Consider the following 27,915-nt stretch of genomic DNA (forward strand, 5'->3'; position numbering starts at 1 on the left):
GACACCCCTCTGGCCTCCTCTGACCCACTCCCAAACCACCCTGGTGATATCCTTATTCCAGGCTCACTTTTCTCCTCCAAACTCTCCCCCCCCCCACCCCCTCCCAGTGAAATAGAGTAAATAAACTGATATATTGAATTGATGTGATGGGGATAGTGGCAGAATGATTGGTCAAATGGCCTCCTGCAACATCAAGGCTTTGATTTCCTTGCATTCCAACATTCTGAACTTTTCTTCAGGAAACACAGATTGAATTATTTTTTTGGTATTACGTGATATAAAAAGTGCACATCACAATTATTTAAGAGACTTCAACCTCAGAGGTATCGGATCTATGATCCAAATGGGGATCATAAGAAACGACAGTCAGGGTTGAGAGATGAACACCTGATTAAATTATGTATTTCATAAGGTATATTTCATTAGGCTTTGAGTATTTGATATGTATCTTTTTTATATATATATATATATATATATATATATATATATATATATATATATATATATATATATATATATATATATATATGTATATATATGTATATATATATATATATATATATATATATATATATATATATATATATATATATATATATATATATATATATATATATTCCCAGTCTGTTTATGCAGGCCTGTTCAGATGCCTGAAAGTTTAATTTCAGAAGTCCTCAGAAGTTGGTGCACATATTACTTTGGGTACTTCCAATTAACTCAAATTAAATCCAATGAAGTAATATCAAATCAAAGCTTAGAATACATGGTGTACACACCAAATATACTTCACAAAGAACTGTTTGCAGAACGGTCATGCAATTCCAGTCGACACAATAAATATGAAGCGTGACGTGTTGGAATATCCTACCTGTCATGAAATTAGCCTCAAAGTCACCACCAACACATTCCCAGTAACAAATTTCTGAAGCGAGAACCCTCCCCATGGGAAACCCTATGCATGATCACATTGATAGACCTTCAGAGTTTAAGTATGTTTTTAGTCGATGCACTACTTTGATACGGTTCCATATATCATCAAGTATAGATGCACATTACAGAGTGTACACTCACTTACTTGTCGATGTACAACACACAAAGTGTAAATCCTCGGAGCTGTTAGAGCCAAGGATGGAAGTGGTAAGGATATGTAAATTAACCACCTCTACCCCATCCTCCTTTCCCCATCTTTTCAGGACATGGACTTAAATTTTTAAAGAGCAAATGACATGGAAAATGGCTGAATTAAACAAACGACATAATTTCTGTTAGAAAAGAAAAATATACTCTCATATATATGTATTGTTGCACAAAAAAAATCCCAAAACACCTGAGTCAAGGTTTAAACAGAAAATTGAAATGTGCTTTGGAAAACCTCGTCCACTGCAAAATTAGCGGTCATTCCTAGGGGATTATTCAACATCAAATGTTTTACAGTATGGAATGAATTAATCCACACGAAGTTAAAACTATGCCCACCTGTCTACTCACCTTCAAGTAAGTCACAGTCTCGCTTCGGGGAATCAATGGCCACAGTAATATATCGCGGGTTGGAGATCTTCTGTTCAGGAGGCACTGGCTCTTCATCATCCAGGCACTGATGGAATGAATGTTGCAATTGTCAGTCATTCCGGGATGTATCGTGTAATTTTTCTTCGATACAATGTTTAAAACCCATGAAGGAGCATTGCATATACAACAAGAAAAAGAGCAGAGATTGCAAACCTTCACCAAGACTTCTTTTGAGTGGTATATTTTTTTAATAGGTTTTTTGGTAAATCCAATATGGCTGCCAAACCATGTGACCGAAGATATCATATGTGTGAACCTCTTGTTCCTCTTGGACAGGCAGTCATACGTGTAAATTTTGCCTCAATTTGTTCAGCCACTTCAGAGAAGAAGATTTTTGAATGTTTTTTTGTAAAAAAAAAATAATATGGCTGCCGAATCACATGAATGATGATGTCATGAATGTTTTAATGTGGACCATTTTATCCCTAGTTGACCCTCAAAATTTTTCATACTGATCGGATGTAGCGTTCCTCATATGCAATTATGATGTCATAACGAAAGAACTTATGACGTCATAAAAATCACACTCATGTCCCATGAGGAGTACTTGCAATGTGCCAAGTTTCAAATTTTTCCTTGGTGTGGTTTCAGAGATATAGAGGTCCAAAGTTTTTCCGTTTTTCCAATATGGCTGCCACACTCCATGACATATGATGTCACAATTATCATTACAACATTCTGCATGAGTAGTCGCACCAATGGTGAAAATTTCGTCTCAATCCGACACCGGTTGCAGAGAAAAATACAAAAGTTCTGTGCGGACAAACAAACAGACAAATGAACGAACACTCATCAAGCGACACTTGGCAAAACAGCGCAAAGTAGAATGGCACTCGGTAGTGCATACCTCTGCCAGGTGGAACAGCTCATGTTTTTTATCCAACTGATGGGCTGGATTTGAAACAAAATGTTTTGGCTTATTTTGACTTTTTCCCCATGGTGACCTCAAAATTAATATGTGGTTGAATTCAGTGACCTGATATGCAAATGCTCTTCAAATTTCAAGTTGATTGGATTTAAATTGAGGATATCAGAAATTTGGCCTTCATTGACCTTTTGGTCTATGTTGACCTTTTGGCCTATGGTGACCTCAAAATTAATGGATGGTTGAATTCAGCAACCTGAAATGCAAATACTCTTCAAATTTCAAGCCAATCGGATGAAAATTGAGGGTTTTATAAAATTTGGCCCAATTTGGCCTTTTGGCCTATGTTGATCTCCAAAATAATTGGTACATGAATTCAGAGAACTGATATGCAAATCCTCTTCAAATTTCAAGTCAATCCAGATGAAAATTGAGGATTTAGAAATCTCACCTAAGTTGTTGACCTTTGGCCTATGTTAACCTTTTGGTCGATGTTGACCTCAAAAATAATTGGTTGACTTTATTGACCTGCAATATAAATCCTCTTCAAATTTCAAGTCAATCCAGATGAAAATTGAGGATTTAGAAATCTCACCTAAGTTGTTGACCTTTGGCCTATGTTAACCTTTTGGTCGATGTTGACCTCAAAAATAAATGAATAGTTGAATTAATTGACCTGCAATATAAATCCTCTTCAAATTTCAAGTCAATCAGATGAAAATTGAGGATTTTTGAAATTGCACTTTAGTTGTTGACCTGGGGCCTATGTTGACCTTTTGACCTCAAACACAATAGGCTTCTTCCTTCTGACAAAGTCGACCATGTAGTGAAGTTTCGTGAAGACCTGTTTAAAATTGTGACCTGTAGATTACAAACAGACAAACAAACAAACAAAATCGACTGACCAATAAACTTGAAAAATCTTCGATTTTGCAAGAAACAAACACAGACAAACAGAGAGGGGTGAAAACATAACCTCCTTCACCTTCGGTGGTGGAGGTAAAAAGAAGCAGAAAGTTTTTGTTCAAACCCCACTCCCAGTCACTGACAATTTCCTGTGCACAGTCCTCCCAATTTACCTTTCTCTCCAATTCCCCCATTCCTACCCTTTTCCAATCCCACCGTGAATTTGTTTTACCCTCAATTAAGATCCAACCCAACCCCTTGCAAGCCCCTCATGAGAAACACCCCATTAAAAAAAATAATCAATGTGTGTGCCGTCCCTTGGATAGCCATTAAACTGGGAGTCCCATCCGTTAGCAATAGTTGGTGGATGTTAAAGATCTCACGGTGTACTTCGTGAAGGGTGGGAGAGCTATCGCCAGCAACATGCTCAAATTCCAGCGCCGACCTATAGGGGGCACTGGATCAGTGGCACAGCCGTGCCCCATCAAAAGATGCTACCCGCAACCAGGTGTTGCGATACAAAAGAAGGCCAATAACACTAAAAATTGTGTCGATAATATTAGACTAATTTCATACTGTGGCTCTTTTTGATAGAAATGCAGTAGTTTATCAACCACATGTTAAATGTATTTATTTATCTTTATGTCAAAGACCCCTGATTTCCCTTTATTTCTCTTTATCAAAAATGTCCTCAAAAATTTGATGTCTAAAGAACAAAATCATCCACAAATATAGGATTTTTTAGGAGTTCTAGGTGTGGCTTAGTTTAATGGTGTTGCAAGTTTTGCTAAAGAAGCCTCCTTAAATTAGCAATAACTTCATAGGTAATCTTCAGGCAGGAAGCGGATTCCGAAGGACTGTCACTCTCCCGCTGGTGGCAATTTGGTGGGCTCTTAATGTTTTTCAAGCTTATGTCTGGCTTTGCTCCTCCTGGTCTCTTCAACGTCTGCCATCCTCAAAGTCACCCTAGGTCACATTCATTTGTCAAGAAACACTCACGTGCTCACCCTCGCAAAGTCCACACTGGTTGCCCACCTGGATTCACTCGTCCCTTATTCTTCACAATGTGGAATAATCTTCCTGTGTCCAGTGTGCCATCCTCCCAACTTAACTCTTTCATATGTCCTGCCAATCTCAACCTCATGTGCTCATTCAGACACATCCACAATTTCTTCCACAAATGGACATTCTTTCCCATTATATTCCTCTCCAGGCCTTGCCATTGCGTTCCCTAACGTATAACTTGTATTCTCTTCGATGCCATTTTCCAATTTCATTTCATATTAAAATAGTTTGATCTTTGTCATTCTCATTACTGAAACAGGCAGGATTCCTGTCTCGGCAAACATAAGAAACTTCAGGAGCACAACAGGGAGCATGCCCTATAGGATGCCTGGTTCAGAGTCCAGGTCAACTCAAGCAGGCACCCATCCATGACCAACTCTTAATACATTCTCAGCAGAATCAACCTGACAGAAAAGCCACCTGTGGAATGTGCATATAATAGTTTCCAGCATAATTAATGTGTAAGACAGTTCCAGTCAATCCCATTTAACCCAGCCTTGGCTTTGGGAATCCCTAAGTTCCAGATGTAAATGGAATGCTCCCATACGATTCATGATCAGATCACCGAATCAGCCTTTTTCTACAAGGATTACTTGCAACGAGAAGATAGAGTCCCATTAACCTCAGAGACCTTGCAACAAACAGACAAAAAGCGAGCGTCGTATAGCACAACGGCTAATCCCAACAAATCGACAAAGAGCTCCTTATTTTGTTCAGTGGTTCGCATCATTCCTCTAGGTTTCTCCAGCTTTCAGATTCATTCCCAACCCTTCCTCCATGCTTGCCCGTGCCCTATTCCACAATGGTTACTTTCTGCTGCAGTGGTGGGGTCAATGGGAGACTCCTGTGGGGTCAGAGGAGGAGCGAGGGAAGTCCATTTCTTCCACCTTCCTCCGTGCTCACCCTTTCTCGACGCGCTCCGACGGTCTGTGGCAGAAAACTTTCCTGGATTGATAACACTATAGACCAGACCTAAAAACACTTCAATGCACTCACACAATCAAATAATTATATTGAAAAATACGTAACGTCTCCCCCCGATCGAATGCCTGTAACAAAATGTATGTTACGCCATTAAGTGGAATGCAAAGATAAAAAGTGCTCATGACTGGCTGTTTAAAAGCCTTGAATGTCCCACGAGGCCATAAATGTCTCTGATGGATGAAGTTTCATGATTATGGTTCAGTGAGATCTCCCTCTGTCCTTTTTCTGCACACACTCAGTGCTTTATAGCATTGGCAAGGTTGGTCTCTTCATTTAAAAAGCAACACTGCACTTCAACTAAGCGCAAGAGTCAAAACTTCTTTTGGCCGGCATCCACTCGATTCACAACTTGGTCGCCATCGACATATTACAAATACAGAAATACCATCACTTTGGTGGTGTAACATCACCGTAATTAAGCAATGTATACTCATGAGAAATGTTTTTGCTTTTGCTGTTTAAATGGTTTCCCCTTTTACATAGAATCGTAACAGCCTTGGACAGGCAGGTGGATTAAGCTGTGAAAAAAAAAAATCACAAAGATCAAAAGAAAAATAATTTAAACAGATATAAAGATACAAGAATACCCCATTTGAGATATGTGTTTCCACCGCGACTGCTACAGTTTGCGTCGTCAGCAAAGTGTTGAAAATGAGGATAAAATCTGTGAAGCTCGAAGACAGCCAAAAGAAACAAGCCGAGTCAAGGTTACACCAATTACAACGTGACCCTCTTAAACTAATAATAGCAAGAAAAAGAGTAATCAGAGATTGCAGACCCTCGCCAGGACTTCTTTTGATTGGTGTATTGTTTATCGGTTTTAGGGTAAATCCAATATGGCTGCCAACCATGTGACCTATGGTACATGTGTGAACCTTTTGTTCCTCATGGACAGGCGGTCATACATGCAAAGTTTCACCTCGATCTGTTCAGCCACTTCAGAGAAAAAAATTTTGAAGGTAAAAAAAAGAAAAAAAACAATATGGCTGCCAAAGCACGTGACTGATGCCGTAATGAATTTTTTTTTTCTGTGGAACATTTTATCCCTAGATGACCCTCAAAAATGTTCATACTGATTAGATGTGACGTTCTACATATGCAATTATGACGTCATAACGAAGGCACCTATGATATCATAAAAATCAATCTCATTCCCCATGTACTTGCTATGTGCCAAGTTTCAATTTTTTTTCCTTGGTACGGTTTCAGAGATATAGAGGACCAAAGTTTTTCCGTTTTTCCAATATGGCTGCTACACCACGTGACTTATGACGTCACAATTATCATTAAAACATTCCACATGAGTAGTCACAGCGATGGTGAAAATTTCATCTCAATAATGGTGAAATAGCAAATCACATTGAATTCAAAGATTTAAATAACAATGAAAGACCTTTGGACCGGTCTTTTATGATCAATAACAATAGCTTTATCCGAGTGGTCAAATAAGATACTTAAATTCAGACCTCTAAAATAAAAGATAATTATCAGCAAGAGTTCACACAATTTTTTAAATTAGGTTCTCCAATGAGTACCAGCAGAAATGGTTTGGTACTCACAAAAACATTTTTGTCACCTTCGAGCACGCTCGTCTGCTTTCCCAATCTCCACTCTGATTTTTTAGTGCACCTCTCAGGCTTTTTTTGCATCTTTCTCCTCTGTAAGCGCCCTGTCAGAACGGTTCACTCCAGAGGAGACACTCACAAACCGCTCTTTTTTCATTCTGGACATTCCTGAGCCTCCTCTTCTTCCTCTTCGCGAGCACGTTCTCCTTAGATCTTTTTTTTTTTTTAATCTTAACAGTTATAAACTTACAATATAGCTTATAAAGTATATTGTTATAATTTATAAACAAAATATTGTACATATTAATTTTGAAATCACTGTAAATCAATTGTCAGAATTATCACGAAAGAATCTTACTGACGCGAGATGAGAAAAACCCCTCTTCTTCCTTTTTGCTCGCGTGTTCTCAGATGTACCGTTAAAAAAAAAATATTTTAAGTTATAATATAACTTATAATCCATCAACTAATTTTGTACACTTAAATTTTTAAATCACAGTATATCACGGAAAAGTCTGATCTACACCAGATGAGAAAACCTTCCATCAAAGTTTTCGGTTGTGGTCGGGAGTACGCATTTGAGCTTTCTGAGCATCTTTGAAGTACGCATTTATTTTTTGTTTGTTTAAAAAAAATTTTTTTTACTGTGCATGAGTACCTGAGTACTAGTTATGTGAACCGCTAATAAGGGACTTTCAAAATGACATATGAACGTGAAACGAGTCCTTTTACGCATGCGCTGTGTGTGTTTACAGCGACTCAGTTCTGTTTCCCGGGCATTTTTAACCTGCCGTTGCTTGCATGAAATTTGTAATTCAAATCAGCTTTGAAACGTAATTTTCCGTGTTTAGAAGAAAGAGTGGAAATTCCGCAATGGTTAACCAAAACTATTCTGTTCCTGAATGCAAATCCGACTCATTGAAATATAGGAGATATAACAAGTGTCCATGGATGAGAGGTGTTGAGTTAATGTTCATGCAAGTGTGCAATGGTAGTGGATTTAACTAACACACATGCAAACACACACACACACACACACACACACACACACACACACACACACACACACACACACACACACACACACACACACACACACACACACACACACACACACACACACACACTGGCGTTGAAGCCGGCATGGTGGTAAGGATGAAGGTTGCTTCCAACATACGTAAATAAAACGAGCTCCGACCTCGGCTCAATATCTTGAACATATCTGCATTGTACTGGTTATGCACAGATAGGGTTGGCAACCAGGTGCTGTGCAATGGCAGATGAAGCAGGTGCAGTGGCCGGTGGTTGCTGGATATTTCTACATGCTCGCACTGGTTGTGTTCTAACCCTCACAATCTTTCTTGGAATCGCCAGGGGGATGTGTTGTTTGATCCGATCAGCCAATCTTAGTGTTGTGCATCCCACGTACCGAGCTTCACATCGGCACTTAAACTCATAAATAACATTGCTGGTTTGTGAGGTGGGTAGCACATCCTTGCTTGACTGACGTCAGCAAATGGTGAGAGGTAAAGATTACTCAGGGATGCAAAGCCAGAAATGTGTTGGACACAATACGTTTGATTTGTACTTCAAACCTTCGTGATGATTGCCCTTTCCAGGGCATCCTGATATAGACTGGACATTTGTCTGGACCAATCTTCCGATCTCTTGTCGTGTGTAGAATATATATATATATATATATATATATATATATATATATATATATATATATATATATATATATATATATATATTTATATATATGAGTTGGACAGATTTAGCATCGACAAAGAAGGCTCATTGGACTGGCTAAGAAGAGATCAGCTCAACTGGGATGGAGAACGAATCATTATCAATGCCCAAGACCCAGGACACTACACGAATGGCTTTAAGAAATGGTGGGACAAGTGTAGGTTCTGCAAGGTAGAAACAGAAAGCCCAAAGGTACCTCTTATCAAGATGTAAAAACTCATGTCTGAACAGCTGTACATACAAAGGCACAACAAAGTATGTGGAGTAATCCACTGGCACGTCTACAAAAACTTCAACATCCCAATCCTGGAAAACTCATGCAAACATGAACCAAAAGTGATAATTAAGAACGAGGAAGTAATGCTCATGTACAACCTGAGGATCCCATCTAGCGTGAACACAGAAAACAAAGCATTGCAACCGCATATAGTACTTAGGTACAAAAAAGAAAGAATGGCATTGCCAATACCAGCGATTGAATACCAGGACCTAAGCAATGACAGCATCGTCTTTCCAATAGCAGATGTCCATTAAATAAACCACCAAGCCTGCCATCTTCACAAAAGACAATTCTCCATGGTTCAAAGTCCACTCACTGACAGGGATGTTTGGGGAGGTCGGGTAGAATTCACTGTCCACAAGCCAACCACAGGCTTTGCTCAAAACGACAGGAGTTTTTGTTATTTTTGGCTTGTTTTAGAAGCTTTGTGAGCCATTTTAGGTTACAATCCTTATCTGGCAAGCACTATACAAGTTCCCTGCCCCGATGACTACTGTTGCTAGTGGTTTCTGCACATGCACACCGAGCATTCTGGGGAAGATTCCATCATTTTGAAAGTCCCATATTGGTAATACCACAAAATGACGATTCGGATCTTACGTTGAAATACTGTATTTAAAATTTCTGCAGAAAGGGGTGAGCGGAGGATTTACCGATATTATGACTCATGGGGTTGCTTGTATGTTAAGATACAGTGGATGTTTGCACAAGAATCATTGTTATCTGGTTCACATGTATTGTAAACCGGCTTTGCCACTTGTTTATCAGAACCGATCACGAGAACCAAGGATAAAGGTCAACTTCACTAGCTGGAATGTTGTTTGTAAGAATCAAGAACACACAGATCTGAATTTTCTTTTTCTTCTGAATTCAAACCACAATTATTTCCACGCTCGTGGGGTTGGCCGGGGAGAGATGGGCAAAGTCTTCCACGAACTGGCTGCCAGGGCCTGACATTCGACTAAATTAGGGTAGGAATTTGGAATCTGTTCAGCGTGGCGGCGATAGCTCGCCTACTCTTCATGAAGGACACCGTGGGATCTTTACCATTCACAAACTATGCAGGCAGATCTGACGCCTGTTTTTAACGTCTATCCGAGGGACAGCATAGACATTGATGAATCATCACTGAGGATGACAGTTTATAGCTGGGTCAGGATTCAAACCAGGTTAGATTAGCTTGGAGGTGAGTTTGGAGAAACAGATCTGAATATTTACCTTTTATGTATTCTGCCAATAAGGCCATCCAAAGTTTTGTCACTGAAGCCAAAACTATTTTCAAAGTGCTTGGAAGATGAAAAACAAAACCCCCCATAACTTGGAAGAACTCTCAGCTGGTATTGATCCATTACAAAAGAGATAAGATTGACCAAAGAAATTACTGTTTAATTAGCTTTACTTTACCTCCAGTATTTATAAAATGGTTACAAAAATTATCAATAACAGACACAGGATTGAACTGGAAAATAACCAACCATGGGAGAAAGTAAGTTTTAGAAATGGATACTCAACAAATGGATCCCCTTCATCCAATAAATCAGCTTCTGGAAAGAATCAACAGAATATGGACTTTCTTTGTGTCTCACATTCATCGATTATGAAAAAGCCTTCGACATTGTGGAAGCATGCACTCATACAAGCTCAACATCACATAAATGCTCACTCCAGATATATCAATATGTTAAGGGAGGTATACAATGGTGGAATTGCAGCCGAGAAAGTGCACCGAAGTAGTGGCAAGATACAGATTGAATGCAGGTGTCAGACAGGGAGACACAATCTCACCAAATGTATACACTGTATGTATGCCTATGAGTGTTCTAACAGCTAGATTGAGAAAATATATGAATAATTGTTGATGGAGAAAGACCAAACCACCTATGGTTTACTGATAACAGAATTTTAATTTAAAACAATGCTGAAGAACTGAAAATCATGATGGAAAATCTCAATTTGGAGTATTAAAGGATCAAATAAAAAACGAATATGAATTAGAAAGTTCATAGAATAACTTACCTTGGCCAGCCTTCAAAAACACAAAGATCTGGGAGGGGTCTGCGAGCGGCAAATATGATTGGTCGAGATGATGTATAATGCCGTAATATGTTGTCCAAGAACTGCTAAACAAAAGGTTTTTGAAAGTAATAAAAAATTCAATTGAAATAAAATAAAGATTTTGAAGGTTGTAGAAATATATTTTTGTAAGTTTACCGTTGTTGATATGGTGTCTTTTACACCACCTTATTTAACAGATTACATTAGTTATTCGTGCCTGTTTGTGTCCTTTATGATGTCGTTTAAAACAGCGAGTTTCCGGTTTGGAATGATTTTCAATTTTGGTTGACTGCGAGACAGGCAGACAGAGTAAAGAAATTATCGCACTCCTCTCTATGCATGATCGGGACAAATTCAGAGCCAAAGTACTGCTAAACTACAGGTTCTTGTTCCGATTCACGTTTAAATTTGAGCTCAAAATATAACGTTCAATTGAAATCAAGTTGTTTCTCGATCATAAACTGACGTTCGTCGACAAACAGACAGACAGACAGACAAAGTGAACCAATTACATAATCCCGCTTTTCGCTTCACACACACTTCATTGGATAACCCAAGCCTCCACAATGCTGCCGTTGCATCAAAATATTTTGATAAGTAAGAGAAGATAATAATAATAATATAATTAGATAAGATAATAATAATAGGATAAGATAATAAAATATTTTGGCTTTCAAAGAACGAGATTTCTTGTGTGTATAAATGTGGCCTCAAGTGTGCATAAATGTGGTACACTGTGTGCAATTCAAAAGCAATCAGCGCAATAGTTTTCTGTGTGCTCTGGATCATTTAGCAGATGTTGTCTGAATGACGAATCAAAATTTTCAGCAAGTATTTTGGTTCAGTTTTTGCATGCGTGTGCTCGTTGTTTGTGACCAGTAACTTGCCCGTCAGGGGACTTGGATTATCCACTATATGCAGGAATGTTAGCCAATCAACATCTGTCACATCAACAAATAAGAAAGCATGGGTGAACATAAATTGCTTTGATCTTTGACTTACGGTATCATTACCCTCGCCGAAGGATTCGCTGAGGGGATTACATTTGGGTCCGTTTGTTTGTCTGTGTTTGTTTGTCTGCACAGAACTTTCGTGGTTTTCTCTGCAACCGCTTGTCGGATTGAGAGGAAATTTTCACCGGTGGTGAAAGTACTCATGTAAAATGTTTCAACGATAATTATGATGTCATAGGTCACGTGGTGTGGCAGCCATATTAGAAAAACGGAAAAAACTTTGGACCTCTGTATCTCTGAAACCATACCAAGGAAAGAATTGAAACTTATCACATTGCAAGTACTCCTCACGGGGAATGAGTGATTTTTATGACATCATAGGTGCCCTCGTTATGACGTCATAATTACATGGAGAACGCCACATCCGATCAGTATGAAAAATTTTTGAGGGTCATCTCGGGATAAAATGGCACAGAGAAAAAATCATGACGTCATCCGTCACGTGATTCGGCAGCCATCTTGTTTTAAATTAAAAAAAAAAAACCCCTCAAAAATCTTCTTCTCTGAAGTGGCTGAACAGATCGAGGTGAAACTTTACATGTATGACTGCCTGTCCATGTGGAACAAAATGTTCACCCATATGATGTCATTGCTCACATGGTTTGGTAGCCATATTGGATTTACCCTAAAACCTATAAAAAATACACCACTCAAAAGAAATCCTGGTGAGGGTTTGCAATCTCTGATTGCTCTTTTTCTTTTTGTGATTGTCCTGATAAGTGCAATACAAAAAGTTTTGACAATTTCTATCTTTTCAGTGATTTTTCAACGAATATGAAAAAGACAAAAATAATGTTCAACTATGCCAAAAAAAAAAAAAAAAAGGAAGAGAATCACATTGATCAGCACAAGATTTAAGAAACCAACAATTACATACACTTAGGATAATTGAGACAAACGGATGCAGATCACTTTGAAGAAGTGAAGAGATGCACGAGAGCGTCATGGGCAGCAGTTGGGAAATAAATAACAGAGGAGAGGGTATTCGTTTGGATCCGTTTGTTACTTGCAAAATCTAAGATTTTTCAAGTATATTGGTCAGTGGATTTTGTTATTCTGTCTGTCTGTCTGTCTGTCTGTCTCTTTGTTGCCTACAGGTCACAATTTTAAACCAATCTTCACGAAAATTCACCACATTGTAGAGTTTGTCAAAAGGAAGAAGCTTATTGTTTTTGAAGTTAAAAGGTCAACATAGGCCAAAGTTTCAATCAAACCACAATTTAGGTGAGATTTCTAAAATCCTGAATTTTCATCCAATTGACTTGAAATTTGAAGAGGAAATATAGTTCAGGTCACTGAATTCAACCAGCCAATTATGTTTGAGGTCAACATCGACCTTAAGGTCAACATAGGCCCAAGGTCAACAACTAAGGTGGTCTTTCTAAATTCCGCAATTTTCATCCGATTGACTTGAAATTTGAAGAGGATTTATATTTCAGGTCACTGAATTTAACTAGCCAAGTGTTTTTTTTTTAGGTCAACATAGACCAAAAGGTCAACATAGGCCGAATTTCTAAAATTGTCAGTTTTCATCCGATTGACTTGAAATTTGAAGAGGAGTTGCATATTTGGTCATTGAATTCAACCACCAATTATTTTTAGGTCAAATTTGTTTTATGGATTTTGCAAGTATCATGCTCTGCATGTCTTCTTGTTTGTTTGTTTGTTTGCTTGTATGCACAGAACTTAAGTGTTTTTCTCTGTAACCACTTGTCAGATTGAGATAAAATTTTCACCAGAGGAGCAACTACTCATGTAGAATGATTTAATCATAGTTATGGCATCTTAGGTCACGTGGTGTGGCAGCGATGTTGGAAAAACGGAAAAACTTTGGACCTCTGTATCACTGAAACCGCACCAAGGAAAAAATTGAAACTTGGCAAACGGAAAGTACTACTTATGGGGAATAAGTGTGATTTTTTTTAATGACGTCATAGGTGCCTTCGTTATGACATCATAATTGCATATGTAGAAAGCTGCATCTGATCAGTATGGAAATTTTTGAGGGTCATCTAGGGATAAAATGGTCCAAAGAAATAAAATTGATGACGTTATTGGTCACGTGATTCAGAAGCCATATTGTTTACAAAAAAAAAAAAACCTTCCAAAATCTTTTCTGAAGTGGTGGAACAGATCAAGGCGAAACTTTACATGTATGACTGCCTATCCATGAGGAACAATAGGTTGACATATGATGTCATAGGTGAAATGGTTTAGCAGCCATATTGGATTTACCATAAAACCTATAAAAAATCTCCAGAACGGGTTGACAGATCGAGGGGAAACTTCACACAAATGTTACCCAAACCATGGGGATACAAGTTTGTTCAGGAATAATTGATAGATCACATAGTTTGGCAGCTATATTGGATTGAAGAAAATTAAATAATGTTTTCTCTTGAACCGCTTCATAAATCGATGTGAAACTTCACAATTATGATCTAGTCGTGATGTGGAATACATGTTTAAAATTTAAATTTGATCAGACACATGATCTGGCATCCAGAATTATTTTTTTTTTTGATCTGGGTTCCTTTTTATTATTTTAATATTTTTCAATAAGTCCTTTGGCTGTGCCTGGATGGGTTTGAGGGGATAGTAGCAGCTGAAATGTGAATCATATCCTGGTTCCTCCTGATGACCATCTTTGCTTTTTGCTTGTTTGTCCTGATTACTCCAATGCAGGACTGTACCAATTTGGTCTTCCATTTGAGTTGAATTGAATTTATTTTAATCCCATTCTAAATTCAATGGAATAATAATATGTAAATATTATTGTAAATAATATGTAAATAATATGTAAAATAAATAAATGTCATGGGTCAGGGTCAGGTGTCCAATAAAAGCAGGGTTGCATGAAAGAGGGACATCTTGGAACCCGGTCATCACTGCCAGCAGTTATAAAGTGGCAGTTCTAGTTATAGCTCTTATTAATTATATAACACACAAGTACACAAACTCCACACAAAACAAGTCCTGGCGAGGGTCTGCAATGTCTGATTGCTCTTTTTCTTTTTCTTTTTTTTTGTTTTGTTACAAAGGATAGATTTGTAATACAGGTTTCAGTGTACGGTGCTCAGTTTACATACAATTTTATAACTCATGTGAAGGGAACTTGGTGACTGAGAAATTAATGATGAGCTTTATTGGATTTTTGAAACAAAAGCTACAGAATATATTGTACCATCAGGTGAGTGTGGTTGCTTTATAGCAGTGTTTCTCAAATGGTGGGTCATGACCCCCAAACGAGCTGCGAGTGGGTTTCCTGGGGGGTCACGAGCTGTCTGCACTAATAAGTTGCACAAGTCCGAGTGATGTTCCCAACGACTTACCTATGTGAACTTGCATTCTTAAGTTTAGTAATGATCAAAACGAAAGCAAGAAACAGGATGATCGGTGGTGAGAGAGAGAGTGAGAGTGAGAGTGAGAGTGAAAGAGAAAGAGAAAGAGAAAGAGAAAGAGAAAGAGAAAGAGAAAGAGAAAGAGAAAGAGAAAGAGAAAGAGAAAGAGAAAGAGAAAGAGAAAGAGAAAGAGAAAGAGAAAGAGAGAAAGAGAGAAAGAGAGAAAGAGAAAAGAGAGAAAGAGAAAGAGAGAAAGAGAGAAAGAGAGAAAGAGAGAAAGAGAAAGAGAGAAAGAGAAAGAGAAAGAGAAGAGAGAAAGAGAGAAAGAGAAAGAGAGAAAGAGAGAAAGAGAGAAAGAGAGAAAGAGAAAAGAGAAAGAGAAAGAGAAAGAGAAAGAGAAAGAGAAAGAGAAAGAGAAAGAGAAAGAGAAAGAGAAAGAGAAAGAGAAAGAGAAAGAGAAAGAGAAAGAGAAAGAGAAAGAGAAAGAGAAAGAGAAAGAGAGAGAGAGAGAGAGAGAGAGAGAGAGAGAGAGAGAGAGAGAGAGAGAGAGAGAGAGAGAGAGAGAGAGAGAGAGAGAGAGAGAGAGAGACACAAAGTTCGCTGAGTAAGACTAGTCCCTGATTTAAAACGTTGTGTGCAAAAAGCATACAAAAATGGCCCACATTCCAGCCTTTTTGTGACCGAGTTGAATAATTTGTGACTGAGTTGAACTCCACTTGAATAAACCCAGTATTTTACCCAGCAAAGTGGGTTTTTAAAAATCTTCATTCCTGTGTTGTTTTTTCTTTAACCCTTGTTGGGAAAACAGGGGTCACAGCGACCAAATACCAGGACGGGTGGGTCGTCTAATAAATCCGGCAGATAAGCACTGCTTTACAGGCTAAATCTGAGGAATGATGTTTCAAATTGAAAGAAATATGAAGCTGAACGTTATTATTTGGCCACAACATCAGTTTAAAGCTTTGTTCTTTAAAAGATTCTCTGTGACATTTTATAATCCATTACCAAGTTATCAGAGAGACGGCTCGGTCTTGTATAAAGGACAAATTCATGCTTTGACTTAGATAATGAAACTGCATGCCTTCATGTGATCCACAATGACAGCAACAAAACAGCACCTCAGGCTTAATCAGTGAAATTAAACTTACATCATTTTCAGGTTGAGCAATTGGCACGTTCATTATCCTGGGCCTGCCACCCAAGGCCAGCTGCATCACACCCATGCCGTTGGTAATGCACTGCATATTGGCCAGTGTCTTGACATCTTGCTGCGTCAAACGATCGGTGGGCATGCAGGCCGGTACCTTGACATCCTGCATATCCAGGCCGTTTTCTGAAGGAAGTGATGGACGGCCATAGATAATGTGCCAGACAACGTCAGATACCGATGCCCCTGCATGACTGAAGCCAGAGCGGACTTGTTTCATGGCTATCTTAAGGTTTGTCATTTCCTTGTCATCGTCGGATTGGAAGATGTCTGTACTGAAAGAGCTCAGCAGCAGTGCCAGAAAAAGATTTAAGATCTATACAGACAGCAAGAAGGATGAGTCACACATCAATTAAAAGCTGTTTGATCATATTATACTAGTGGTGGTCAAAAAAGGTTATAAATCAATTGTGCTGATGCATGCAACTGTACTAATGATACAATGTCTAACCAATGATGAGTTACAAATGCTGTTGAATTCTGGATTGAAAATCAAAGTACCAATGTTCTTGGACTCTATTAAAAGCCATTTTTTTGTTTTTTTAACTATAAACAATTGTCTCAACATAGTAAAACATGCCACCCCTGCAGCCCAGTCAACTACTCATATACTTAATTTAGTTATGAAACTTCATTCTATCAACCATTAATTTACTGACATTCACTCCTAAACCGTGAAAGCAAAAGATAGCAGCAATAGCATTTGGTATGTAACTTGCAAGGTCATATCATCGACATATTTTGGAGCAAATTATTGTCATTAAATACTTTATAATTTGCAATGACATTGCATCTCACTGTCTATCCTTTGTAAAGGAAGAATCCAGAGAATCATGACATATAGCAGATTATCAGAATCAGGGACTAATGGCGGTGCTCAGAAAAAGAGGAAGAAGTGCCACTTGCATTGAAATATCAACTCGATCATGATTCGTTTGCTCGTTTAATTTTATTGCTGCAAGTCGATGCTAACCACATTGGGAAAGTTGATGACTTCCAGATTTGGCCAGACCCGAGAGCTCCTCGCCATAACAACTGTCGCTGCATTGTCTAAAGTGTTTCAGGATAGCAAATCTAATACCGAGGATGGAATAATTGCATCAATTTTTTTTTACTTTTATCACCACTTTGCCCAAGTGGTACAATATAATATCGCTGTTAAAGAAGATTTCACATTCTGGTGTTTTAAATCTTCATTTTGTTTCAATGTCATTTGGATAATGGCAATGGCCTGGTGATAAGGACAACTCAACAGGCACCCCAAATGTGAGTTCAAATCTGGCTAAAGGCCACGCTATTAAAGATAATGGAATCTAAGTTCTAGATACAGATCTACTGTCATGGGGGAAATCAACATGCTATCAGTTTTCTTGCCTGGGTTTGATTCCTGACCAAGCTTTCAACTGTCATCCTGGTGTTTTGCATGCAGAGTGAGGCATCAATGCATGTGCCGCCTCTCAGATGGATGCTAAACTAGCGCCCCGTCTGCCGCCATTAGTTGGTGGATGTTAAAGATCCCACGGTGTCCTTCGCAAAGAGTAGGCGAGCTATCGCTGGCACCATGAAAAAATGACAAATTCCTTCTCTAACTTACATAGGGCACTGCATCAGTGGCACTGGCATGCCACTGCAAGAACCGATGGTAACCTGCAGCCATATTCTGCATACAAACGATGACGACGATCATGCCATCATCATAATATTGGTAAAACCCAGCTGGTTCACTAATGACCCACAGGGAGTGGGGGTAATGTTCCTGTTTCTCGTACCCTCTGTCACTTTGCTCTTCTATGAGCCTCAATGTTACATAGAAAAAGAAAAGGTCATGAAGTGGCATAACTCACCACCAAGTTCCCGAATAGCAAAACCATCAAGAAGAATATGATGCAGATGGCATCATATTGAGAAAGCTTCATGCATATCCACATGTTCTCAATCCACTCTCCGCACAGAATACGGAACACAATGAGGAAGGAGTGCCAGAAGTCTTTGGTGTGCCAACGCAAAGTATAATTGGCTGGCATAATGTCTTTCACATTTTGTTCGCTGTAGATTTTCTTAAAGAGCTGCATACCGACGATGGCAAATATGAACACGATGATAAGGAGAATAATTGTGAGATTTCCAAGATCTCCTATTGTGTTTCCGATGATCTTCATTAGTGACTTCATTGTTGGCCATGACTTCGCCAGTTTGAATACCCTCAACTGCAGGGAAAAAAAACACAACAAATAATCTTATGAGTATATATTGTATTGATGTTCAGCATTTTTCATAATGGAAATTGTGCAGGGGGTTGAGCCAGGTTTTAAAAAGGGAGGTTTTGAAGAATGAAAGAGAGAGAGAGGGTGGGGGATAACCCTTGGATCACCTATCTCCACTAGATCTAACTATGTTGGTATAAGTGCATTCATTAATAGATTTTCTGACTCCAAGACTTTTGGCCACCATCAAGGGATTAAATGACATTTATACGCCAAACAGGACGGTCACACACCCAGGCTAACTCTAACATTGCACTGACGACTTTGATCAATATATCCAGGGGCTAACACTCAAGTACAATGATACTTGACTGATCCTCATTGCAGCAGAAACGAAATGCTGATCTAAGAATGTACAGCACATAAAATGGTGAAATAGCACCATGTACACATATGTGTACACACACACACACATATGTGTACACACACACACACACACACACACACACACACACACACACACACACACACACACACACACACACACACACCCACACACACACACACTTACCAGGCGTAAGGAGCGAAACACAGAAAGACCATTTATTTTGCTAAGTGCAATCTCAATGAAGCTTAGCACCACAATAAATGCATCAAAAATGTTCCACTGTTCCTGGAAGTAGAAGAATGGATCCAGAGCAATCACCTTCACCAGCATCTCACAGACAAAGATTGCCGTGAAAAACTGCACACACACACACACACACACACACACACACACACACACACACACACACACACACACACACACACACACACACACACACACACACACACACATTGATCTCCCATCATGGAATCAATCAATCAAGCACTTTCTTGTTCAAATGTCATTCTAGATGATGTTTTCTCTACTCGTTGGTGAGGTCAAGGAAATCTGATTAATTATTTATTTAATGATGAATGAAATCGGCACTGCAGACATCATACTTTGCTTGCATTATCCTCATTTAAGCTATTTAAAACAAGGAAAGCATGATCAAACTTCACATCAATGAGCTATGATTACTATTAACTGTTTTCATCCTTCCGTAACAACACCTCACCCTCCCACCCCGACATCCCTCAACCCCTTATTGTGCAAGGTGCATTTCATGCAAACAACATTTTAAAAAGGTAAAGGAAACAACTTAAGTACATGTTACAATAACACCCTTGAACAAATTATTTATTTCTTCGGAAAAATTTATTTGGCCCTCTTACTGATCAAAAAGGCCTGCTCTTGTGTAAAAACACAATGTGATGGTTTTTTTTTTGAAAAGTCCAAATCAATGGAGACTAGATAACCTGCTTAATATCCACTTTTGGGAGATGTGCTACGCAATGCTTGGCCTTCTGTGTTGTAACATAAACCTAGACAGCAGTGTGTTTCAAAGTCTGAGTGAAGACGTATTCAGATATTGTCGCCGATAATGCATCATCGCCTGCTTTAATTTCTTTAATTTTAAAAACAGCATCAGATTGTATCATCGTTGTTTGCAAATGCATTTGGAATGGCATTCACTTTTTAGTTCAGCCCACTTGTTGCATCATTATTGAAGAGCAGTTGTGCCCTTGATGTGTCCCCTCCACATTTGGACAGAAATTATTTATTTGTTCATGGTGCCGGCGTTAGCTTTCCTCCTCTCCGCGAAAGACACTGTGGGATCTTTAATGTCCGCCAACTGATGCTAGCACACAGAACATCCAGTTTAAATGTTCCACCAATGGACGGCAAGCTGGCAGGATAGTCTTAGAGGTACACAAATTCGCCTCTGAGATGTATCGTCTCGGTTTGAATCTCGGCCCAGCAATATACTATCATTCTGTCGGTGAGCAGACAGGGTGATTCATCAATATGTGTGCTATCCCTCGGGTGGATGTTAAACTGGGTGTCCCATCTTCTGACCTTACTTGGTGGAGGTTAAAAGTCCCACGGTGTCTTTTCCGAAGGATACCTGACCGAAAGCCAGCACCCAAGCCAAATTCCAAATTCCTGCTCTCACCTTCAGGGGGACACCGCATCAGCTGTACAGCCGTGCTCCGAGCAAATGATGGCAAACTGCAGCCACATGCTGCATACGAATAAATATATGCACGACACACACACATTGATGCCTCGCCCTGTATGTGAAACACCAGGATGACAGTTTATAGATGGGTCGAGATTGAAACTCAGGCTAGACAGCTCAGAGGTGAGTGGGCATACATCCTGCCAGCCAAAGTTGGTAATGATGAAGACATGTGCAGTGTTAGCGAAACAAGCCAATCATTGAATGATCATCCTTCATATAAATGCATCGAATGCAATTATTCAGCTTCACCCTTAATGAGAAGCATGTCCTATGAGAAGCAAAATTGCACATATCTCTTCAATACTCAAGTATATAATTCAATTGAAAGAAAATAAATATAGTATTGTAAAGGACGTATTAAAAAACAATTCCGGAAGTTTAGCACCGTTGATGTCTTAACACACCACGTTGATCTTCTACGCCACCTTATTTAGCATGTCCAAGTACGTACTGCAAAACTGGAGGTTTTTTTGGAAGCAATAGGAAGGCGATTTGTGCTCTACAATGTTCAAGTATATAATTAAATGGATAAAAAATAAAGATTGTAAAGGTCGTATAAATTAATTAATTTTGAAAGATTATTATCGCCGTTGACGCAGTGTAATTGACACCACCATATCTAGCACGTTACGGTGGATTAGTTATTTGTGCCTGTTGTTTGTGTCCTTTATGATGTCCTGAAAAACAGAAAGTTTCCTGCTCAGAATGGTTTTTCAATTTTGTTTCACTGCCAGACAGGCGGACAGAGTAAAAAAATTATCTCACTCCTCCGCACATATGAGATCAGGACAAACTCAGAGCCTAAGTACTGCTAAACTGCAGGTTCGTTTTCCAATGACTGCACCGATTCACGTTCAAAATACAACATTGAATTGAAATTAAGTTGTCCTTCATCATAAACTTTATATTTAATTATATATTTATTCGTATGCAGCCCATGGCTGCTTGGCTGCATCGTTTTCTGGGGGCATGGCTGTGCCACTGATACAATTCTCCTGTTCTTCTTCTTGCATATGGCAGCTTGGCTGCCAGGTAGCTATCATTTTGTTGGTGCATGGCTGTGCCACTGATGCTGTACCCCAAAACCTGTACACTAATACTCATTTCACTGATCTCAGAAGGATGTCAGGCTGAGTCAACCCTATCTGGTTTTAATTCAACAGAATGACAGGGGCTTGAACTCAAGGCCCATAGATGTTAAGGCAAGCACCTTAACCATTAAGCCAACACCAAGCCTGACAAACATTAACTGACGTTTGTCGATGGACAGATGGACAGTCAGATAGACATAGGTTAACAACTACACGTCGTACATTGGGTATAACACCATATTAATTATGGACTGACTAAGATAAACCAGGATAAGTGGATGAAATACAAAGGAACCAGTTTACAAACTCATGAAACAGACAACACAGAAAGCTGGATTTGATGAACAGATCCTCGTCGAAAGCAGATACTGTATAATAAGAACGAATCAGGAGTCAATACAGTGATCTGAATGGGAAGAACAAGAAGAACAACCACAAAAGAGGAACTTTTATGAAGAATTTTAACCTTCAAACAGTGAGTTTTAACAAAATTATTTACACCAAATGCATTTGAATCAGACATTGAGATGTCCCAGCATCTCAACCAGGTTTGTCAATTTAATCTTTAAAACTGATGACTTTTATCAAAAAATTCCTCCTCTTGGTGTTCGGTTTTCTAATGCAGGTGCTATGTTGTAATGCAGGTGCTCCCTTACAAGGAACCTCAAAGTGGAAGGAGGCCATTAGGTCCGTAAAGTCAGGGCAATAGTTGCTATACGATGGTCGTTTGTCCGTGCTCTGTCCTTCTAAAATTATTAGTGCGAAGAAAGGTCAAGGTCATTATGAAGTATTTGGAATGACTCGGCCGGGGTTGGGTTTGAACCGCCGATGTCCCAAACTCAGAGCGGACACTCCAACTAGAGTCTCATAAACACGAATCAAAGGGCTGCATCAGAGTGGTGACATCAGAGTGGATGAAATACATATATACGTACATACATACATACATACATTTAATTCGTACAGCAAAATTTAAATATGCATTTCAATAAAATGGACATTATCAAAGCTTTTCGACTTGCACTCCATAGGATAAAACCGCAAGCAGATGAAGAAGCAGCAAACTCTTGTGAAGTTACAATGTAATGTCCTCAAGGTTGATTGGTTGAGAGGAAGAAAGGATGGGATTACATGATTGGTGGAACCATAGAGTATCATGAATAATGAGTAGGTGGAAATGAACCATCATGAATATTGATAAGGTAGAGATGAATCACCAACGTACCCATGCAAAACATAATGCTAATTAGCTGAGGCCGAGTAGGGCGTGGAGGTAGTGGTGGTTTCCATGATGACTCAACGTTGACTGTGGTAGATTTGTCACACACTCAAGGTGGTTTCCATGATGACTCAACGTCGACTGTGGTAGATTTGTCACCCACTCAAGGTGGTTTCCATAATGACTCAATGTTGACTGTGGTAGATTTGTCACACACTCAAGGTGGTTTCCATGATGACTCAATGTCGACTGTGGTAGATTTGTCACACACTCAAGGTGGTTTCCATAATGACTCAATGTTGACTGTGGTAGATTTGTCACACACTCAAGGTGGTTTCCATAATGACTCAAAGTTGACTGTGGTAGATTTGTCACACACTCAAGGTGGTTTCCATGATGACTCGATGTCGACTGTGGTAGATTTGTCACAAACTCAAGGTGGTTTCCATGATGACTCGATGTCGACTGTGGTAGATTTGTCACAAACTCAAGGTGGTTTCCATGATGACTCAATGTCGACTGTGGTAGATTTGTCACACACTCAAGGTGGTTTCCATGATGACTCAATGTTGACTGTGGTAGATTTGTCACACACTCAAGGTGGTTTCCATAATGACTCAATGTTGACTGTGGTAGATTTGTCACACACTCAAGGTGGTTTCCATAATGACTCAAAGTTGACTGTGGTAGATTTGTCACACACTCAAGGTGGTTTCCATGATGACTCGATGTCGACTGTGGTAGATTTGTCACAAACTCAAGGTGGTTTCCATGATGACTCGATGTCGACTGTGGTAGATTTGTCACAAACTCAAGGTGGTTTCCATGATGACTCAATGTCGACTGTGGTAGATTTGTCACACACTCAAGGTGGTTTCCATGATGACTCAATGTTGACTGTGGTAGATTTGTCACACACTCAAGGTGGTTTCCATAATGACTCAATGTTAACTGTGGTAGATTTGTCACACACTCAAGGTGGTTTCCATGATGACTCATTGTCGACTGTGGTAGATTTGTCACACACTCAAAGTGGTTTCCATGATGACTCAATGTTGACTGTGGTAGATTTGTCACACACTCAAAGTGGTTTCCATGATGACTCAATGTTGACTGTGGTAGATTTGTCACACACTCAAGGTGGTTTCCATAATGACTCAATGTTGACTGTGGTAGATTTGTCACACACTCAAGGTGGTTTCCATGATGACTCATTGTTGACTGTGGTAGATTTGTTACACACTCAAAGTGGTTTCCATGATGACTCATTGTTGACTGTGGTAGATTTGTCACACACTCAAGGTGATTTCCATACTGACTCAATGTTGACTGTGGTAGATTTGTCACACACTCAAGGTGGTTTCCATGATGACTCAATGTTGACTGTGGTAGATTTGTCACACACTCAAAGTGGTTTCCATGATGACTCAATGTTGACTGTGGTAGATTTGTCACACACTCAAGGTGGTTTCCATAATGACTCAATGTTGACTGTGGTAGACTTGTCACACACTCAAAGTGGTTTCCATGATGACTCAATGTTGACTGTGGTAGATTTGTCACACACTCAAAGTGGTTTCCATGATGACTCAATGTTGACTGTGGTAGATTTGTCACACACTCAAGGTGGTTTCCATGATGACTCATTGTTGACTGGTGGAGTTGTCACAGGCAAGCCATCATTGTCAAAATAGATATGAAGTTCGGACAAAGTATTTCTGTCTACAAAGAATGGGATTGGTTGACCTGATTAATGCGTTCTCCATTGCATGAAGGTGAGCTCAACTGCGTCCTCTATGAAGGGTTTTAAACCACCCAATACGATATTGCTCTGCACACTGAGGATTATTCAGTAAATGATAACTAATTGCAGAGGCACAGGGAATAGTTGTCGTACTGTGTACATTCTTACAAGCCCGAGTTGGTTGTCTCTGTTCGGTTGACTGGCCCCGCCTCATCCCTAAAGAGACGTGTTGTTCAAATGCGATCCTTCGATCTCAAAAATGTGTGGCCCACATACCTTGCATCACACTGGTACTGAAATTCATCAATAATCTTACTTATTTGAGAGCCGGGCAAAATGGTACGTGTTGGATGTAATCGAGCACGTACCAGTATCCAATGAGGCAAACGAAGCACTTAAGGCCAGACTAGCCGATCTAACTCAAGCTTACTGTGGGATTCCAAAGGATTTGTTTGATTTCCATATGCAGCGTGACTGCCTCGTCGTTATAAATGACCTCAAACCCAATCCTGAAATCCACGTTTTCAGACCAGATAAAGGCTCCGGCATGGTTAGTCTGAATAAGAGTGACTACGTTGAGAAAATGGCTGTGATCTTGCGCGATGTGTCCAACACCTGGGAAATACAACTGAATGTGACCACACATCTCGTTTGGAGAAACAAATGGTGAAAAGGCTATTGCAACTCTGAAAATGAGGAGACCTCTCTAAGGAGATTTATGACACAATTAGACCTGTCGAATTGCAAAGACCTCGGATGTATGGTCTGCCAAAATGTCAAAAAGATAGTGTTCCTCTTCGGCCGAGTCTTACGCTGACTGGCTCTGCACAGCATTAACGCGCCAGATGGTGATATGAACTAATACAGCCAGGACTGTGTAGTGTCTCAAAATATGTAATTGTGGATTCCTACACCTTCACCGATGCCATACGGTCCATCACATCTAAACGAGAATTCCACAATGTGCTAATATGATATAGCCAGTCTATTCATGAATGTCCCACTGACAGAAGTGATCGATATCTGTGCACAACTTCTGTATCATAGTGACTTGACACCTCCACTGATCTTTGAATCTGTCTTCATAGAATTAATAAATATGGCGACCCGTTCTGTTGAGTTCAGTTTCAATGATTCAATGTACACTAGGATTGATGGTGTAGCGATGGGATCCCCTATAGGCTCCATCTTGGCAAACATCTTTGTAGGTTACTGTGAAAACGTACCTTTGCAGATCTACATCCTGGAGTTCAACCCCCTTCCATCTATTTCCGGTATGTGGATGACGTCTTTGCTGTCTTTGAGTCAACCTCAGCATGTAAAGTCTTCTTGGCATACCTGAACTCTCTCCATCCATCCCTGGAGTTCACCTGAGAGATGGAATGCGACAGCGGACTTCCCTTATTGGACGTCTAAGTTGAAAAATCGGCCAATGCTTATAAAACCACAGTCTACCATCCATCCATCCATCCATCCATCCGTTTGGACCATACTCTGTGCAGAGCATTGGTGCTGCCGAAGCAGTCTCCTTGGCCGTTTGGCACAATTCTGGACGGTTTGCCACTCCGACACCGTATACCAGCAAGCTGGCACTCATTTTGCCGACTTCAGAAGGCAGAGTCAGCCCCACCTGATATTAATTCAAGAGCCGAGTGGGATTTCAACTCAGGATCCTAGGATCCCAAACCCACCACCATAACCATTAAGCCAATACCAGGCATACAGTGTACCGTGTCTACTTTTACCAGACAGTATACTAGGTGAGATTCTTACAGTTCATATAGATACAAGATTGGATTGATTGGTATCTTGGTTAATGGAGCAAGAAAGATCTGCTCCACAGATAAACTCCATGCTGAAATTGAGACTATCAAGACTATTCTTCTTGATAATGGGTATCCTGAATAGATCATCAATATATACATTTACAAATTCCTGAACCCACCAAAGAATCCTAGAATCGGACTTGGTACATGTCCTGTACACCCATCTACCTTGGAAAAGCAGTGTCTCGATGGTTTGAAAACCAGATCAAACAGAGGGTGTTCCATTCTTACTATGATGTTCAACCACGAGTGATTTTCACCACCCGCCGGTTGCTTCCGTCAGTCCAAAAAGATGTTTTGCCCGCCTCTCATACAAGTAAGATTATTTACAAATTTCAGTGTCAGTGTGATCCGAGGTATGTGGGCTGCACATCTTTGAGATGGAAGGATCACATTGAACAACACATCCCTTTGGGGATCAGACGGGGACAGTCAACCGAACAGTGACAACCAATTCCAGCTTGTACGAATGTACACAGCACGACAACTATTCCCTGTGCCTCTGCAATTGGTTACCATTTCCTGAATAATCTTCAGTGTGCAGAGCAATATCGTATCGGCTGGTTTAAAATCCTGAGTAGAGGATGCAGTTCAGCTCACCTTTGTGCAATGGAGGCCACATTCATCAAGTCAACCAATCCCATTCTTTGCAGACAGAAAGAAGTTGTCCGAACTTTATATCTATTTTGACTATGATGGCTTGACTGTGTGACATCTGCACCACAGTCAACATCGAGTCATCATGAAAACCACACCCCCTCCCTCCCCCCTACTCGGCCTCAGCTAATTAGCATTATGTTTCCACCGGTACTTTGGTGATTCATCTCTGCCTAATCATCATTCATTATGGTTCATTTTCACCTACTCACGACTCATGATGCTCTATGGTTCCACCAATCAGATAATCCCATCCTTTCTTTCTCTCAACCAATCAACGTTGAGGACATGACATTGTAGCTTTATAAATTAGAGTTTAGTGCTTCTTCTTTATTTGCTTGCAGTTTTATCCTGAGAAGTGCAAGTCAAAAAGCTTTGATAATGTCCATGTTATTTAAATGCATATAAACTATATATATATATATATATATATATATATATATATATATATATATATA

General features: G+C 39.5%; 1 protein-coding gene across 1 annotated transcript in view; it reads right to left on the reverse strand.

Moving 5' to 3' along the window:
• LOC147022136 (sodium channel protein type 4 subunit alpha B-like) overlaps window positions 1-27,915 on the reverse strand; it is a 144,364-nt gene that overhangs the window by 32,075 nt on the left and 84,374 nt on the right. Inside the window, exons 12-15 of the mRNA XM_085892749.1 lie at window positions 19,378-19,551; window positions 18,447-18,809; window positions 16,544-16,918; window positions 1,489-1,594 (exon numbers count right to left, since the gene is read on the reverse strand). Of these exons, the coding sequence (XP_085748875.1) occupies window positions 1,489-1,594; window positions 16,544-16,918; window positions 18,447-18,809; window positions 19,378-19,551 (1,018 nt within the window). The remainder of the gene's footprint in view (window positions 1-1,488; window positions 1,595-16,543; window positions 16,919-18,446; window positions 18,810-19,377; window positions 19,552-27,915) is intronic.

This window comes from Eptatretus burgeri, chromosome 8 (genome assembly GCF_056783735.1).
Source record: "Eptatretus burgeri isolate ZD-2024b chromosome 8, Ebu_testis_v1, whole genome shotgun sequence".
Classification (NCBI taxonomy): Eukaryota; Metazoa; Chordata; class Myxini; order Myxiniformes; family Myxinidae; genus Eptatretus; species Eptatretus burgeri.